General features: G+C 40.3%; 1 protein-coding gene across 1 annotated transcript in view; it reads right to left on the bottom strand.

The window, feature by feature from the left end:
- Positions 1-17561, bottom strand: part of FAM124A (family with sequence similarity 124 member A) — a 109237-nt gene that overhangs the window by 81602 nt on the left and 10074 nt on the right. The window contains exon 2 of the mRNA XM_007521587.3: positions 14674-14705. Coding sequence (XP_007521649.1) covers positions 14674-14705 — 32 coding nt within the window. The remainder of the gene's footprint in view (positions 1-14673; positions 14706-17561) is intronic.

Genomic DNA, 17561 nt, shown 5'->3' with positions numbered 1-17561 from the left:
TTATTTGCTACTTTGTGGCTGTGACTCTATCATTAAGAGTGTTACCAGCTTCTCAAAACCAACCCAAACAAAAACCCTCTAGCTTACTTGATAACAATGTTTTTAAAATAAGCCACTATAAGTGGAGGAACACAATCTTCTTGAAATCAACAAAGTAATACTTTTATCAGGTAAATTTTGTTCTCATCTATACAGTCTACAGATTATATACCATCACAGATACTGAATAGAACCTAAAATTTGGATAAACTGTATCTATTAAGAATGATCTGAGAATCAGCTCACTTGTTGGGGGGGATGGGTTAATAAGTCAGTGCTACTCTAAATTTTGGTATAAACAACCCACCTGATGCAGGGAGTCTGTCTGGGGTGGGACCAGGGGTTATGCATTTCTAACAGAAGTTCCAGGGGGTTTCTGGTACAGTGTTCTCTGAATTATACTCTGAGTAGCAAGCTTTTTTGGTTTGACTCGGCCATGAATACCTTCCCTGGGAAGCTGATGAAAAATGTAGCTTGTACACTCCAGCCAGTAATCAAATGGTATGCTGACTGACTAGCTGCAAGACCTAGTCTGCTAAAAATGAAGCACCCAAGAGCGTGACCTTTCCATTAGTGCGGCCTCTGACCTACACTCTAGCTGACCTCTACCTAAAAAGGAGGCTCCATAAAGAGTGCCTCAAACCTGAAGCCGTATTTTTCAAAGAAAGCTTCAAAGTTTTGGGGCACAGGAAGAGCCACCAGCAGCAGGGTCATCTCTCCACAGCTGAGGCAAGCTGAAGTGAGACCTGTGAGGGAAGAAGCCTTGAATGTGCTTCACCATCTATCTACAGGAGCAGTCTGTGCAGGTCTATCAGATGCTCCATGCCAGTGAATGTGATAGCTATTTCTGAGGAAATGTTTTAATCTTCCAGTCACTTAAGAAGGCAGAGCAACAACAGAGGACAGATTGGACAGGAGGCCAGACTGATCTGTGCATGGGCATGACATCTTAGTGATTTCTAGCTGACCTCAAAAGTCATGGTGACATATCAAAAGGGTGGTAACAGTGATAAGGGCTATGTCCAACAGAGTCTCTGTCAATGACTTGAGTTCCTTCAGCTGTGTAGCATCTGAGTATCTGCTCTTCTCTGAGAACTGATAAACATCTAAACATGACCATTGTGTCAGAAGAGGGCCAAATATGTTATGCTTATGTTTATTAAACACAGAGATAGCTCTCATTTGGGGTGAAATTTCTTTATTTCTTTCTTCTTTTCCTTCTTTATTTCTCTCTCTTTTTTTTTTTTTTGCCTCCAGGGTTATCACTGGGGCTTGGTGCCTGCATGACAAATCCACTGCTCCTGGAGGCCATTTTTCCCCATTTTGTTGCCCTTGTTTTGGTTGTTATTGTTATTGCTTCTGTTGTTATTGGGTATGACAAAGAGAAACAGAGAAGTGGGGAAGGCAGGGGGGAGAGAAAGAGGCACCTGCAGACCTGCTTCATCACTTGCAAAGTGACCCCCCTGCAGGTGGGAAGCTGGAGGCTTGAACTGGGATCCTTACACTGGTCCTTACGTTTTGCACCATGTGCGCTTAACCTGCTGCACTACTGCCTAGCCCACTGGGGTGAATTTTCAAGGTGTTGCAAACTCAACTGCTTCTGGTTCTATGGAGTGGTAGAATAGAAATTCAAAACTCTGTGATTTTCCTCCATTTGGAAATAAGCATACTGTTCCTCCATGCTTTCTTTTGTTTATTTCAACCATTACATTTACCAGACAATAATCTTAGTGCCACAGCACACCCTTTAAAACTAAGGACGTATAGGCATATCCAAAGGACATGGGCACACCTATGTTCACAGCTTCATTATTCACAAAAGCCAAGTATGCAGGGAACTTAAATGCTCAATGACAGATGACTGGAATAAAGAAACACTACTTTGCAATTGAAAAGGATGAGATTGTATCATCCAAAAGAACATGGATGGAACCAGAGGTGGTTACTCTAAGTGAAACAAGAGGTAAAGGACAACTACCAGATGTTTTTGCTTATATGTGGAACTATAGATGACTAAAGGAAATAAACCTGGGGGCTGGGTGGTGACACACCTGGTTGAGTGTGCACATGGAGTGTGCAAGGACCCAGGTTTGAGCCCCCAGTCCCCAGGGGGGAAAGCTTCACAAGTGGTGACGCAGTGCTGCAGGTGTCTTTTATTTTTCTTCCTCTCTATCTCCCTCTCCTCTTGGTTTCTGGATGTCTCTGTCAATTAAAGATCATAACAAAGTTTTAGAGAGAAATAAAATAGATAACCAAACTGTACTTTTTGACCTTGTGGGAACTAAGGTAGTTAGGGAGGAAGAGGACAGACAGAACTTTAGTGGAGAGTGTTATCACTAATATACACTGTGTGTGGGTGTGAACATAATTCTGAAGTCTTAATTTTTTTAAACTGTTAAATTACTTTTAAAAATCTTGTTTAAAACTGAGTAAGTAGAAAATCAATGAAAATAGTGATGGATCTAAATAAACCAAGATACTAAGATGCTTGCCAAGTTGGTTCCCCAAAACCAAACTACCACCCATAGTTAACTCTGTCTAAAAGGATATATTCTAATTAAGAAGAAAATGGTGATGACTTCTGGTGTTTTTCAGAAGCTAGAGGAATGTAAAGCTGGAGATGGAGTGGGTGGATCTCTTAGTTTTTCTGTGAACCTTGTATACAAGGCCAGTTCCATGCTGATGACAAAAGTTAGCAAGCTCAATGGCTAAAACTATTCTTCAGAAAGATTAACAAATAGACTGGGCTGTGTGAGATCTTATGGCTCTGGTAGAATGTTCTTCCAGAAGATCATAATTGGGGCAGTATTGTACCCAGAGAAAACCCATCAGAGCACTGGTTACTACCATCTTTTTTTTTAAAAAGTGGTCTTTCTCTTTTGGTGCTACAATAAAAACTGACTCTAAAATGAACAAAATTTGTCACTGACTTGCCATTTCTTCTAGTAAAAAACAGAAAGGAAAGTCCTATTTCATTGTCTGAATTCAGATCTTCTGTATGGAGACATGGGTTCTATATCTTCACATAGGCCCATCAGTGGTGAGTAAACAACCATCTTCTCATGAATTACTTTTAGAGCTGTGGGGCCATAAGCCACAGAAGCTCAGGTGGGCAGTGTGACTGTGGGCAGGAAAGAGGGAAGCTACCTGTGTCATGAGCAACACAGAATAGGAAATGAGAGAAAAAAAATAGAGGGGGAAAACACCAGGAGGGCTGGATTTTGAGGCCTGGTCAGGTAGTGATTCCAACTCATCACATGTGCTTCTCTGCATGGCCTGAGAAGTATTTCTGGGTTCAAATCAGCAGAACACACTCCTCAAAGCTATTTTAACCCCTCCCCCCATTCTCAGGGCACTGCCAATGACCCTACATGTCACTCTAACTGATCCTCTGCTACACTGGTGATGTGAAAAGTACAAAAGGGCTGGGGTCAGATGGTAGCACACCAAGTTGAATGCATGTGTTACAGTGTGCAAGGACCCAAGTTAAAGTCCCCCGTCCCCATATGTAAGGGAAAAGCTTTGTGAGTGGTGAAGCAGTGTCTACCTCTCTATCACCCCTTCCTTGTTCATTTCTGGTTGTCTCTATGCAATAAATAAAGATAGTAAATTTTTTGAAAAAAATTACAAAGGAGCACAAAACTATGAGGCATTCCTACTGCCACAGACATTGATTAAAGTCAGATAAAGAGTTAATGATGATACCTCAGTTGAGAAGGTAGAGTTCAGTGAAGAGATTAGGAGGGCTAGCTAATTCTCTTGAAGCAATAGTTCTTTGGCCACCTCTTACTAGCATAATTTTGGGGCCAGAGATCCTCAAGAAATATTATACCAGTTCAAGTCCTGGCTCCCCACCTGCAGGGGGGTTGCTTCACTGGCGGTGAAGCAGGTCTGTAGGTGTCTTTCTCTCTCCCTCTGTCTTCCCCTCCTCTCTCCATTTCTCTCTATCCTATCCAACAACAACAACAATACTGATAACAGTAACGATAAATAAGGGCAACAAAAGGGGAAAAAATAGCCTCCAGGAGCAGTAGATTCGTGGTGTAGGCACTGAGCCCCAGCAATAACCATGGAGGCAAGAAAGAAATATTATAATATTATCCCATCCTAAAAATAGCACTTCTAAGCTTCCAGAATTTTCTTAAGAAAAATTTTCCAAGTATGATTACAATCATTAGTTGAATAGAAATATTTAATCACACATGATGAGAATTTCATTTGCATTACATGACAGCTTTTTTTTTTCCCCTCTTGGCATAATCATTGTTTTTCTTATCCTATTTAGAAAATTCACCTTTTTATTTGAATCATTTAAGAATGCAAATTGTTGTATTGTTAAATGGGAAACTGGGGAATGTTATGCATGTACAAACTATTGTATTTACTGTTGAATGTAAAACATTAATTCCCCAATAAAGAAATAAATGGAAAAAAAGAATGTAAATTGTACATAGTGGCTTGATGATCTTTAAAGCACATTTATGGAAAAGCAACCTATAATTCTGAGAATGTAAATAAAATTCATCTGTCTTAAAATATTATGATTAGGGGTCAGGAAGTGGTGCACCTGGTTAAGCACTCACATTACAGTGCTTAAGGACCAAGGTTCAAGCCACTGGTCCTCACCTGCAGGGGGAAAGCTTCACAAGTGGTGAAGCAGTGCTGCAGGTGTCCCTCTGCCTTTTTCCCTTTCTATCTCCCCACTCTCAATTTCTCTCTGTCTCTATCCAATATAAATAAATAATATTTTTCAAAAATTTTGAAATATTTTGATTTATAAAGGGCCAGGTGGTACCATACCTGGCCAAGAACACAGGCTACAGTGCTCAAGAACCCAGGTGCAAGCCTCTGGCCCCCACCTGCAGGGAGAAAGCTTCACTAGTGGTGAAGCAGGGCTGCCAGTGTCTCTCTGTCTCCCTCTCCTCTTTCAATTTCTCCCCATCTCTATCCAATAACAAATAAATAAATATTTTTAAATATTATGATTAAGATCACATGAGGGCTAAATGTGTTTAGCCTTTAAGAGAACATAAAGAAAAAGTTCATCTTGTTAATACAAAAAGACAAATGGACTAGCTACAACTAGAAAAAAAAATCACCCATACAAAAGAAAAGTACTCATTAAAAAGCATTCTCACCCGAGGCCAGTTGATGGCACACTGGTAGAGTGCACACATTACCATGTTCAAGGGCCCCAGCCAGTCCCCACCTGCAGGGAAGATGCTTCACAACTGGAGAAACAGGTCTGCAGGTATCTCTCTTTCTCTCTCCCTCTCTATCTCCTCTCAACTTCACTCTATCAAATATCAGACCTACCAAATAAATACTGATGTTTCTTTAAGAAAAAAAAAACCTGTCTTCGGGGCTGGCAAAATAGGCCACTGGACAGTGTAACACAGGTCTGAATCTGCTCCCCACCACTTGGATAAAGATGTGATGCTTGGAACCCATTTTTATCTTTCTATTTCTCTCTCTCCATCTTGCTCTTCTTATCAGAAAATAAAAAAGTCATCTGGGAATGATGAAGTCCTGGAGCTAACAACAACAACAAAAAAAAGAAAAGAAAATAAGTATCTTCAATCACTCCCCTGAAACTGGAAGTGGCAGAGGACACAGTAAAATGTGATTTGGTGACCCATAAGTCAGAGGAAAAACAGGATATCCTGTGACCCACATACCTTTCCACTTTGTCCCTTGTTGGAGGGGTGGGCATCAAGGGATAAAAAGCATGCCTGCCCCTTGTCACAATGTTGTAAAAGCAGCTTAGAGGGCAGATACTCAGACTTCCTGTGAGCATCCTGGCTTTGGGGCTTACCAACGGGCTATCAGGAGGATTCCCAACCAACTATTCTTATTCTGGATCAAAAAGAACACAGAAGAAAGATAACTGCCTTGATCCTCACTCCTTTTCTCATATCTTTCCTCCTTTTGTTTTCTGTTTACCTGAGACATTCGCATCTTAGCAGCCTAGATTTTCTGAAAAAGTCCCAAGAGGCTACCAAGCCCAACCTCTTCATTCTACAGAGGAGGAAACTGAGGTCCAGACAAGGTACACAACTTCTTAAGAACAAGATCTGACTTACTGGAGGGACCAAAAGTAGAACCCAGGACCTCAACTTTTTTTTTATATATTAAAAAGACTCAGTCTGTGTTTTAAAAACTTTGAGACATACAATTAATTTCCCCCCTCTCATATTAACTAGTGATTTATATGACGACAATTTACTAGGAGTGTACATAAACACTATTCCCACCACCAAAAGACTATGTCCCATCCCACCCACCCACCCCCACCGGCCCAGGAAGCTGCATGTCTACCCCTCACCACAGGGTTTTTACTTTGGTGCCCTACTAGGACCTCTAACTTCTATACAACTGCTCTTCACTTTCTCTTGGTGACACTCTCCCTTCTATCACCAAGCCAGCGGTGGGAGGAAGCAGCTACTGCATCAACAGCTCTGGTCAACAGTCCTAGTAGTGACAAAAACCACCTGTGGATAAATGAGACTACCTCTAGGGCACCGCAAGGAAGTACTTGTGCACCTGTGGGCTGGTAAGCATGTGGGTGGAGAAGCATTGCACAAATGACAAGTAAGAAGCACTCAGAGAATCAGGTGGGGACCAGGTGGTGGTGCACCTGGTTGAGTGCGCATGTTATAGTGTTCAAGGATCCGAGTTTGAGCCCCCAGTCTCCACCTGCAGAGGAAAAGCTTTGCAAGTGGTGAAGCAGGTCTGCAGGTATCTCTCTTTCTCTTTCCCTCTCTATCTCCCCTACCTTCTCGATTTTTGGCTGTCTCTATCCAGTAAATAAAGATAATTTTAAAAATTAAAAAAAAATAAAGGGAAATGCCTTTGATTCTTTTCTTCTTTGCTACCATGGTTATCAGGAGGCTCATACCTACACAATGATTCCACTACTCCCAATGATCCCTTTTTATCCTTTTGTTAGACAGTAAGAGACAAAAAGAGATGGAGAAAAAGACAGAAGGAGAACTACCTGCAGTACTGTTTTTCCATTCATGAAGCTTCCCCTCTGCAGATGGGGCTCAGGAGCTTGAAACTAAGTCCTGAAACATGGTAATGTGTACACTCTATTGGGTACACCACTCCCAGAACAATCTATATTCTATAGTGTTGGGGGAGAGCCGTTCAGTAATAAGTTGCTCAGAGGCAAGCTAACCAGCACAGCAGAGCAGGTCCCTGCAGAGCATAGCTGCTCCCAGGACTGACCAGTAGGGCCTGGGGTCAGTCAGTGCAGTGCAGCTCTGCTGACCACAAAGAGGGGCCAGAACCTCTGGGCTGTGACAAAGACAGGGACCCTGGAACAGAATAATTCAGGACACACAGTGAACTTACTGACCATGACTCTACTCAGTGTCCTGTGTGGAAATATCTATGATAGTTTATACATAAATTAAATTGAAAAGATCTACTACTTGGAAAATACTTTTTATTAATGCAACATTAATAAATTGATTGAACCTTTAAATAATAATTAAATAATAACCTTTAAATAACCTTAAATAAATTGTTGAACCTTTGTTGTAAAAAGTAAATTTAAAGGGGGTAAATTTAAAGCGCAAAGACTGGCGTAAGGATCCTGGTTCGAGCCCCCAGCTCCCCACCTGCAGGGGGGTCGTCACTTCACAGGCGGTGAAGCCGGTCTATAGGTGTCTGTCTTTCTCTGTCCCTCTCTGTCTTCCCCTCCTCTCTCCATTTGTCTCTGTCCTATCCAACAATGACAACATCAATAACAACAATAATAACTACAACAATAAGTAAAAAAAAGAGTAACTTTAAGACTCAAAATTTTAAAAAAACTTTTTTTTTTCTTTTCAGAATAGGATCACTCTGTTGGGGGCAGGTCCTTTCACTACTTTTTAATTTATTTTATTTTTGGTAGGTCAGAGAAATTGAAGGGGTGATAGAAAGACACCTGCAGCACCGCTTTACCACTTATGAAGCTTCCCCCCTACAGGTGGGGAGTAGGGCCATGAACCTGGGTCCTTGTGCACAGTAATGTGTGTGCTCAATCAGGTGTGTCACCACCTAGGCCCCTATTTTATTAATTATTTACTCATGTATTTACTTACTTATTTTAAGATGGAGACAGAGAGGGAAAGAGAGAATGAAAAAAAATGACAGCATCAAAGCATCCTTCAATGCAGTGGGGGCTGAGCTGGAACCTGGGTCACACACATGGCAAAGCAGTGCACTATCCAGGTAAACTATATCATTGGTCCTCTTCCCACCATGTAAGGGACCTCCTCCTGAATATAGGGATGACTAAAATGTTTCCTGCCTGGAATAAAGATGTGATGTAGTGGGAGTAGTCACTTTATAACCCTGAGGATGGAAGCCCAAAGTGAGACTGATGTAGCAGAATGATTACAAGAGTTTCCAGACCAGAAGTACACTGCCCCCTTTAGATTTAATTCCCTTCCTTCCTTCCTTCCTTCCTTCCTCCCTTCCTTCTTTCCTTCCTCCTTTTTACTGCTAGAGAAAACACGACTTGTTCAATTCATTACCTACCCTCTGTTATTTGCAGATAAACACATCTCCCTCACTGAAATATGAAGCACATGCATACATCTTCACAACAGGCCCCATCCCTGAAGAGTGAAGCAAAAGTCACCAAATACTTAAAAAGAAAGAGCAGTGAAGGAGTATTGATCCCAGTTGCACTGAGAGAAATTCTAACTCCCTGACTGCAATTAAAATAATGGAGAGGAAAAACATCCCAAACCAAATTACCGGTTTTGCTGATAAAGGAGGTGCTTTGTTGTGACCCCAGAGGACAGATCTGAGAGCTACAAATTAAGCAAAAGCTTCAGGCAAGTAGTTCATAAAAATTATCCTTAAAGAAATGTAGCCTCTGGGCAAAACAGAGTGAAATGAAAATGGTGGGATATAGAGAGAGAGTTCAAAAGAGCTTTCTCTGATTTCAAGAATGCAAAAGCTTCAGGGAGTGAATGCAAGTCACTGGAGCATTATTATCATTATTTCTAATGGTTCTTAATAACTAAGGGGCAATGTTGGGTCTCTGGTTGGCTGAAATGACACAACGTGCTCATTGCAGTTATACTAATAACCAAATATAATTTAACACCAAATTACAATTCCAGATATATGGCTTTCTGTATAGTCTCTCATTGCAAAGAAAACCAAGCCAGAACATCAATAAATAGAATAAACCAATTAAGTGTCTTCCCATTTGGGAACTATTTAGAATTGAGAGTTTAACGGGATAGTGAGATAGGACAGAATAATTCAGTATTTACTGACTCAGAAAATGAAGGCACATGTAAGAAAATTTGTTATTTCAAAATGTTCAATCCATCTGAATCGTTTTGGTCATTTAGGTAGTGACCTTAATCACTGAAAAGTGCTCCTAGCCTAATTTCCTATGAATAGATTTGCTTGTAATTTAATAATTAATACAAGGACCTTTTATTCTCAGAGTCAATTTATAAATAAAATCTCCATGGGGGCCGGGCGTTGGCACACCCAGTTAAGCGCACATAGTACTACGCTCAAGGACCCAGGATCAAGCCCCAAATATGCCTCACCTGCAGCAGGGACACTTCACAAGTGGTGAAGTAGGTCTGCAGGTGCCTACCTTTCTCTTTCCCTATCTCCCTCTCTCTTCTCAATTTATCTCTGAACTATCAAGTAACATTAAAAAAAAAAAAAGGCTGCCATGAGTGGTGGACTTTTAGTGCACCAAGCCCCAGCAATAACCCTGGAGGCAAAAAATAAACATAGCAAAGAAATAAATTAAACCCCCATCACTTTTCACTTATATGAGGTTTACCTTTGGTATCCACCTCAGGTGCATAAGCACAAGGAGAGAAATGTTCCCACAGTTGAGTTGGGGCAACTCCAGGAGCCCAATGAATGTGCTCAACACTGGCCACAGATAAATGTTTGTTGAAAAGTTATCACAGATGTTTCTAGAAACATTGGTGCTAGTAAAACCTAGATTAGTTCCCTCCAGGATTAATTTCCACAGGGAAAGTAGGGGTATAGGTAGTCTTAAAAAAAAAAATCAATGAACTATTTTTGCCACGTGGCTTTTTGCTGGAGCTTGGTGCCTTCATGGCTCAGTTTCCAGCAACTGTTCCTTCCTCTTCTTTGATTAAGAATGACTGACAGGAAGGTAGGTAGGTAGGTAGGTAGGTAGGTAGGTAGGGAGAGATACTTGCAGCATTGCTCCACTGCTTATGAAGCTCCCCTCCTGCACGTGGTAACGAAGGGCTTGCACCTGGTCCTCATGCATGGTGACATGTGTGCTCTGCCAGGTGTGCAACAACCTTCCCCAATATCTAGCCTTGAAACCAAGGTACAAACAAAATGTCCATGAAAAGCTTCAATTTATGAAGTTTAAGCATCAATTATCCATTCTTTGGCAAGGACACCTTTGGGGATTAACATTTACTATCAAATATGTTCAGAAGATCAGCTTCTCTGCATACTTACACAGACCAGATTGACATAAAGTGGACCTTTAAGACAATACTAAAAGTGAGATAAGTCAGAAACTGAAGGATGAATATGGGATGAACTCACTCACAGAAGTTGAAAAACAAGATCAGAAGGGAAAACACTAAGCAGAACTTGGACTGGAGTTGGTGTACTGCACCAAAGTGAAAGACTTTGGGGTGGGGTTCAGGTCCTGGAATATGATGGCAGATACCTAGTGGGAGTTGTATTTTTATGTGGAAAACTGAGAAATGTTACACATGTAGAGACTTGTATTTTACTATTGACTATAAAGCATTAATCCCCTAATAAATTTTTTTTAAAAAGACAATACTAAAATGTAGCAAAGCTACACAAAATTGTGGAACAATCTGCACAGAAATTAACCCCAAACTCAAACAAGCTTCCAAAGCAAGGAACAAGATGACAGCAGATAGTGGGTGAGGTCAGAGAGACCCTCTGAGAAAGAAATCCCACATGATGAAGCTACAACTGCTACAAGGAAAAGACCAATAAGATAAGGCAACTTAATCTGGTAATCAGGGCAGATGGGCTGTGTCAAACTCCTGGAAGCCCAATCACTAGAATAGGAGGCAAGAAACTATATGTGATAAACCAGCTGGGAGTCCCAGCAACCATGTTCCTAATGACCTCTGCAGTGCTGGCAGACACCATGTCAGAATTCAAATCTCCACAGTAATAGATCATGGGAGCAGATTCCTACCCTCAGCAAGAAGCAGAGTTCACTGGGACTGGGAGACTATTATCAGGAGTGCACTAATTCCTGGCAGAAAAAAAAAAATGGACCAGACTCTACCAGTCCACACAAACCTGCTAACAACCAAATCGAACCCCTATAGTGAGCAAATGCCTCCCAAAGCATACTCAGCCACCAAAGGGGGCTTGAGGCAGGCTAGTTAGGCAGGCCAGGGTTAATGGGAGATGACCACAACTCCATCTCATAACAGAAAGATTTTCAGAGGCTATGTAAGAGAGGAGAGCCTGGCCCTTTAAACTTCCTGCCTTGGTCTCCTAGCTGCAAGAAGCCACATTGATGAGTTAGTGCTCCCCACTGTTCTGGAGCTTGGTAGGAAGAAACCAAGGCATATCTCTGCTGACAACACAGCACAGCTGCTGCCCTGGAGCTGACTGACTCTAAGACAAGGAGAAATGTCAAAAAGTCAGTAAAGCCATCCCAAAACCAAGAAAATGAGTGAAAGCTGGAGAAGCCCCTAAAATTTTAAAATACTATAGATTAAGACAAAGAGTTCATTCTCTAAACTGATTTGCTGTGCTTTAGTGTTTTCTTTCAAATTCAATGAATAAATAGGTCTCAACTTCTTGGTGTACTCTTGTGGCGATGCCAAGAACACATGCACCAGGCCAGTAACAGCCCACTGCTTGCCTGTTCCTTTGTCACCATAGCCTGCCAATCTGGTTTCTGCCAGCCCCCCAAGTATACACTGTCACCACCTGGGATTGAGTTCTTAGCCTCTGTTCAGATCCAGACCTGTGCCTATGACAACATAGTGGCTTCTGGATGCTCATAAAATGGAACCCCTGGTCTCCACCCAGGCTAGTTCAACCTCTGTGCTATAGGCTCTGCCAGGAACCTGTGACTGTGAAATCTTGGTCACTGCTCAAGCTCACATAAGCACAGACCTCTGGCCTAGGAAATGACCCAACCTGATCAATCAAAACAGTGACTCGGAAAAAACTGAAAGGGCTATGCAAACTTCCTAAGAAGACTTCAAAGCAATTCTAGGGATTTTCTGACTCCAAATAAACTCTTATAGCTTTTATAGATGCATGGCTAAGAAATTTGTGTTATATATACACAATGGAATACTACTCATCTATTAAGAGTGATGGAATCACCTTCTTCATCTCATCTTGGATGGCACTTGAAGGAATCATCTTAAGTGAGATCAGCCAGAAAGAGAAGGGTGAATATGGGGTAATCTTACTCATGAGCAGAACTTAAACATGAACAGAAATGGAGACAAAGTAAAACTTGGGCTGATTTGTTGTATTGCACCAAAGCAAAGGACTCCGGAAGAGGATGTGGTGTGTGTGTGTGTGTGTGTGTGTGTGTGTGTGTGTGTGTGTGTGTGTGTGTGTGATTTAGGGGTGAGAGTGTTTTTCAGACACCTATTTTGGTGAGATAAGAAATTGTACCCATGTGTCAATAACCGTACTATAAAATAGTAGCCTCCCAATAAAAATTAAAAAGAAAAAGCAACAGGACTAAGAATGCTTTCTGAAATGAGAGCTCACTAAGAAAAAGACTTGGGAGCTAGCATAATGGCTATACAAATAGACTTTAATCTCTGAGGCTCTGATGTTCCAGACTTATTTCCAAGTACCACCAGAAGCCAGAGCTGATCAGTACTCTGGTTAATATTTTAAAAGAATGAGAACGAGTGGGAGGAGGAGGACTTAACAATGTCAGAAATTTTTTTTTGCTCCACCATCAGAGTCAAAGCTTTTTCAAAATCCTAACCAGAATTGAAGAAAATAGTATTTGAACTATACAATAAGATAGACAGAAGCCAAAGGTGAAAACAGTGAGCTTAAGGATAGACGAATCTATCAAAAATACAACAAAAAGGAATAAAACAAATTAATGTTAAAAAGTTATGGAACTTATCAAGAGGATCCATAGCTATGTCACAGGGATGCCAGAAGGAATGCAAAAAAAAAAAAAAAGGGACAGAATTGTTATTTGAAGAAAGAATCATTAAGAATGTCCCCAAGCTGAGCAAGGAGATAATGCAAAACTCCAGGAAGCTCAAAGAACTCCAAACAAAATAAACCCCAACACATGCACATCAATTATAATTAAAATGACAAAAATCAAAGAGGACCCTAGAAGTGACAAGAGAAAAATAAAGAATCATAACAAAGGGAATACTCATAAGTTTCTTCAACAGAAACTCTAAAGGTCAGAGGGGAATAACATGGTAAATTTAAAATGTTGAATGGAACTGAACCCCCAACCAAGAATTTCGTTGGATTATCATTCAGATGTGAATAAGTTAAATTTTTAAAAAGGCATTTATAGACACAAAACAGTTAAGTACATTCATCACTACTTTTACCCAGTTCTACAAGGAACACTAGGGAAGTATATGTAAAATGAAAATGCAGGGGTAGGGCAATAGCACAGTGGGTTAAGTGCACGTGGTGCAAAGCGCAAGGACCAGACTAATGATCCCGGTTCGAGCCCCCTGCTCCCCACCTGCAGGGGAGTCACTTGACAGGTGGTGAAACAGGTCTGCAGGTGTCTTTCTTCTTCTCGTCTTCCCCTCCTCTCTCCATTTCTCTCTGTCCTACCCAACAACAACGACATCATCATCAACAACAATAACTACAACAATAAAACAAAAAAAGGGGAAATACATAAAAGTAAATAATTTAAAAATTATTTAAAAATTAAATAAATAAAATGAAAATGCTGGGTTAGGGATATAGTGCAGTGGTAGTGCACTAAATGCATATGCCTAAGGTCTCAAAGATCCCAGGTTCAATCCTTGGCACCACCGTATGCCAGAACTGAAATTAGTTTGGTCTATCTCATGAAACTCAATGATAAATAAATCTTTAAAGAAAAAGAAAACATTGGATTATCTTATTCATATAGGGTATACAAAGAAACAAGAAAGTCAAATGATAAACTTTTAAATTTCAGAATTGTAAAAGTTCATTCCACAGTGAACAGGGTCAGGAGGACTGTGGGGGTTGGGGCAGTCACACAGGCATTGGTGGAAGAGTAGTGGTACCACAGTGGTGGACGTAGTGTGGTAACACATATTATGAAGAGATATAAAGTTATTCTGTTTTTTTTTAAGTACAAGAAGTTATTTTTACATTATTTATGTACTAGTTATTTATTTTGGACAGAGACAGAAATTGAGAGGGGAGGAGGAGACAGAGAAGAGACAGCTGCAGCCTTGCTTCACAGCTCAACAAGCACGGGTGGGGACCAGGGGCTTGAACCTGAGTTCCTGCACATGGTAGCATGTGTGTTCTACCAGGTGTGCCACCACCTGGCCCCTGTAAAACTGTACTTCTAAAACATTTATAGTTTTGTAAACCAACATTATATAAAACAAAATACTCAATATTGATGGCATTTAAAAAAGTACTTACTGCTGGTAGAGGACATGTGGCTGTAGTCGGACCTGAAATGTAAAAATAGTATTAGCAGGGCTAAATACTATTTTTCTTTATAAAAACAATTTATTCAAGATAGGTAAGCAGCATTTAGCCAATAAAAAATGCTATGAACTGAAACTACAGTCCTAAGGAATGTTTTTGTGCAAAACAAAGTTATGTCTGAATATTATCAAGTTCTTATATGAAAGAAAACCCTTAAAGATACTTTAGAAATCAAGGATCTGAGAGCAGCAACAACTGCGTCTCTCTCCTCTCCCAGGTCAACTAGGAATAAAAAAAGAAGATCACCTGAGAACACAAGACTTGGATTACTTTGGGAACCCACCAAGTCATGGGTGAGTACAAACACATGTGGCTTGTGGACAGAGAAGGGACTAAGGAGAGATTCCTGGGGTTGAAAACCCATATCTACTCAGGAGCAATTGGTAACAGTCCTACAGTTTGCCACTTAAGGCATCACCTCTGGTCTGCTAAAAAAAAAAAAAAAATCTACTGAATAGTTACAATGCCCACAAGCTTCCAGGGAAGCCTATACGGAAGATAAAGAACAAAGGAGGGTTTCACAGCCACTGTGCTTCACCTCAAGTATTGAGACAACATTGAAACAACTGTTAATTTCTATAACTGTGAACTCCTTAAGTACCTTACTTAGACACAAGTCAATCAGAAAAGTGTGATTAGTGGGTTGAATAGTACTGAGAGAGGGACCTCATAACACACTACATACAATGGTTAAATCAAGAAGAAATATTGAAGAAATGAACTAGGACAAAAGCCCAGCTATAAGCCCCCCATAGGTAGAAACACATAAGAATGAGGACAAGATCTGAACACTAATTGAGGCATTAGTCATAGCAGTGAGGAAAGAGTTTGAAAGTAATATCATCAGAAAAGAAGAAACAGGAAATGAGACTCTGAAAGTAAACACTATCTCAAAGTAATTGGAGAGCTGAAAACTGAAATAGCTGAGCTAAGGGCACAACTAGCTGAACAAGCTAATACAGTGTCAGAACAGGGCAAAAAAAATAGCTGAGCTATAGAAAACGGTAGAGGGGAGACAGAATAGAGTAAATGAGGCAGAAAATAGAATTAGCATGACTGAGGATTAGAGAAAACTAAGAAAGAAGTAAGAGATCTCAAAAAGAGATTAAGAGATACTGAAAGCAACAACAGAGACATGTGGGATGACTTCAAAAGAAGTATTATATGCATTATTGGCTTTCCAGAGGAAGAAAAAAAAGGGAGGGAAAGAAAGCATTTTGCAGGACATAATAGCTGAGAACTTCTCTAGTCTAGACAAAAGACATGAAGGTTCAAGAATCCCAGAGACTTCCAAACAGAATTAACCCAGACACATGAAAATGAATGAAAAGAATGAAAAGGAATATGGATAAAGAAAGGATCCTGAAGGTTGCAAGAGAAAACAAAGAGTCACTTACAGAGGAAAACCCATAAGATTAGCGGCAGACTTCTCCACACAAACACCACAGGCCAGAAGAGAATGGCAAGATGTCTATCAAGTGCTCAATGAGAAAGGCTTTTAACCAAGACTACTGTATCCTGCTAGACTGTCATTCAGACTAGATAGAGGCATGAAAACCTTCACAGACAAGCAACAGTTGAAGGAATCAACTATCACCAAGCCTGCCCTGAAAGAAGTTCTAAAAGGTCTCCTATAAACAATCGGATCACCAGAAATATGCCATATATCAGAACACTCTAAAACTCCACAAGAATGGTGTTAAAATACCTTCAATCTTTGATATCAATAAATGTTAATGGCCTGAATTCACCTATTACAAGGCATAGAGTAGGAAGGTTAATCAGAAAACACACCAAACAATATGCTGTCTGCAGGAACCCCACTTAACTCAACAAGGCAAACACAGACTCAGAGTGAAAGGATGAAAAACTATCATATAAGCCAATGGACTACATAAAAGGTCAGGAACAGCTATTCTCATATCTGACACAGTAGACATTAAAATAAATAAAATTAAAAATGATAGGGATAGACACTACTTAATGCTCGGAGAATCAGTCAATCAAGAGGCCTTAACGATTATTAACATCTATACACCCAATGAAAGGCCATCTAAATACATCAAACATTTATTGATAGGGCTACAGCAATATATTAACAGCAACACAGTAATAGTAGGGGATGTCAACACCCCTTGGATGTTAGACCAGAAACTATAAAAAACTTAGAGGAAAATATTAGCAGAACTCTTTTTCATCTAAATTTTAAGGTCATCTTCAATGAAATGAATCCAATTACAAAAAAAAAAAAAGTTGAACAATAAGCACAAAGCAGAACTTGGACTGGGTCTGGTGAATTGTGCCAAAGTAAAGGACTCTCTGTGTTTGGGGGTCGGGGGGACTCAGGTCCTGGGGACATGATGGCAGAGGAGGACATAGAGGGGAGTTTGTTATGTGGAAAACTGAGAAATATGAACAGGGGTAGATGGCATAATGGTTATGAAAAGAGATTCTTATTCCTGAGGCTCCAAAGTCTCAGGTTCATGATGAATAAACCTTCTTTACACCATCTTGGATAGAGCTTGAAGATATCATGTTAAGTGAGTTAAGTCATAAAAAAAAAGTTGAATATGGGATGACCTCACACATAGTTGAAAAATGAGAACAGAAGGGAAAACTCTAAGCAGAACTTGGACTGAAGTTGGTGTATTGCACCAAAGTAAAAGACTCTGGTTATGGGGGAGGGTTCAGGTCCTAGAACATGATAGCAGAAGAAGATCTAGTGGGGGTTGTATTGTTATGTGGAAATGTTATGGATGTACAAACCATTGTATTTTACTGTTGACTGTAAACCATTAATCCTCCAATAAAGAAATTTA

This window comes from Erinaceus europaeus, chromosome 7, assembly GCF_950295315.1.
Source record: "Erinaceus europaeus chromosome 7, mEriEur2.1, whole genome shotgun sequence".
NCBI lineage: Eukaryota > Metazoa > Chordata > Mammalia > Eulipotyphla > Erinaceidae > Erinaceus > Erinaceus europaeus.
Note: the sequence above shows the minus strand (reverse complement) of the source record. Positions and strands in the feature narration are given on the sequence as shown.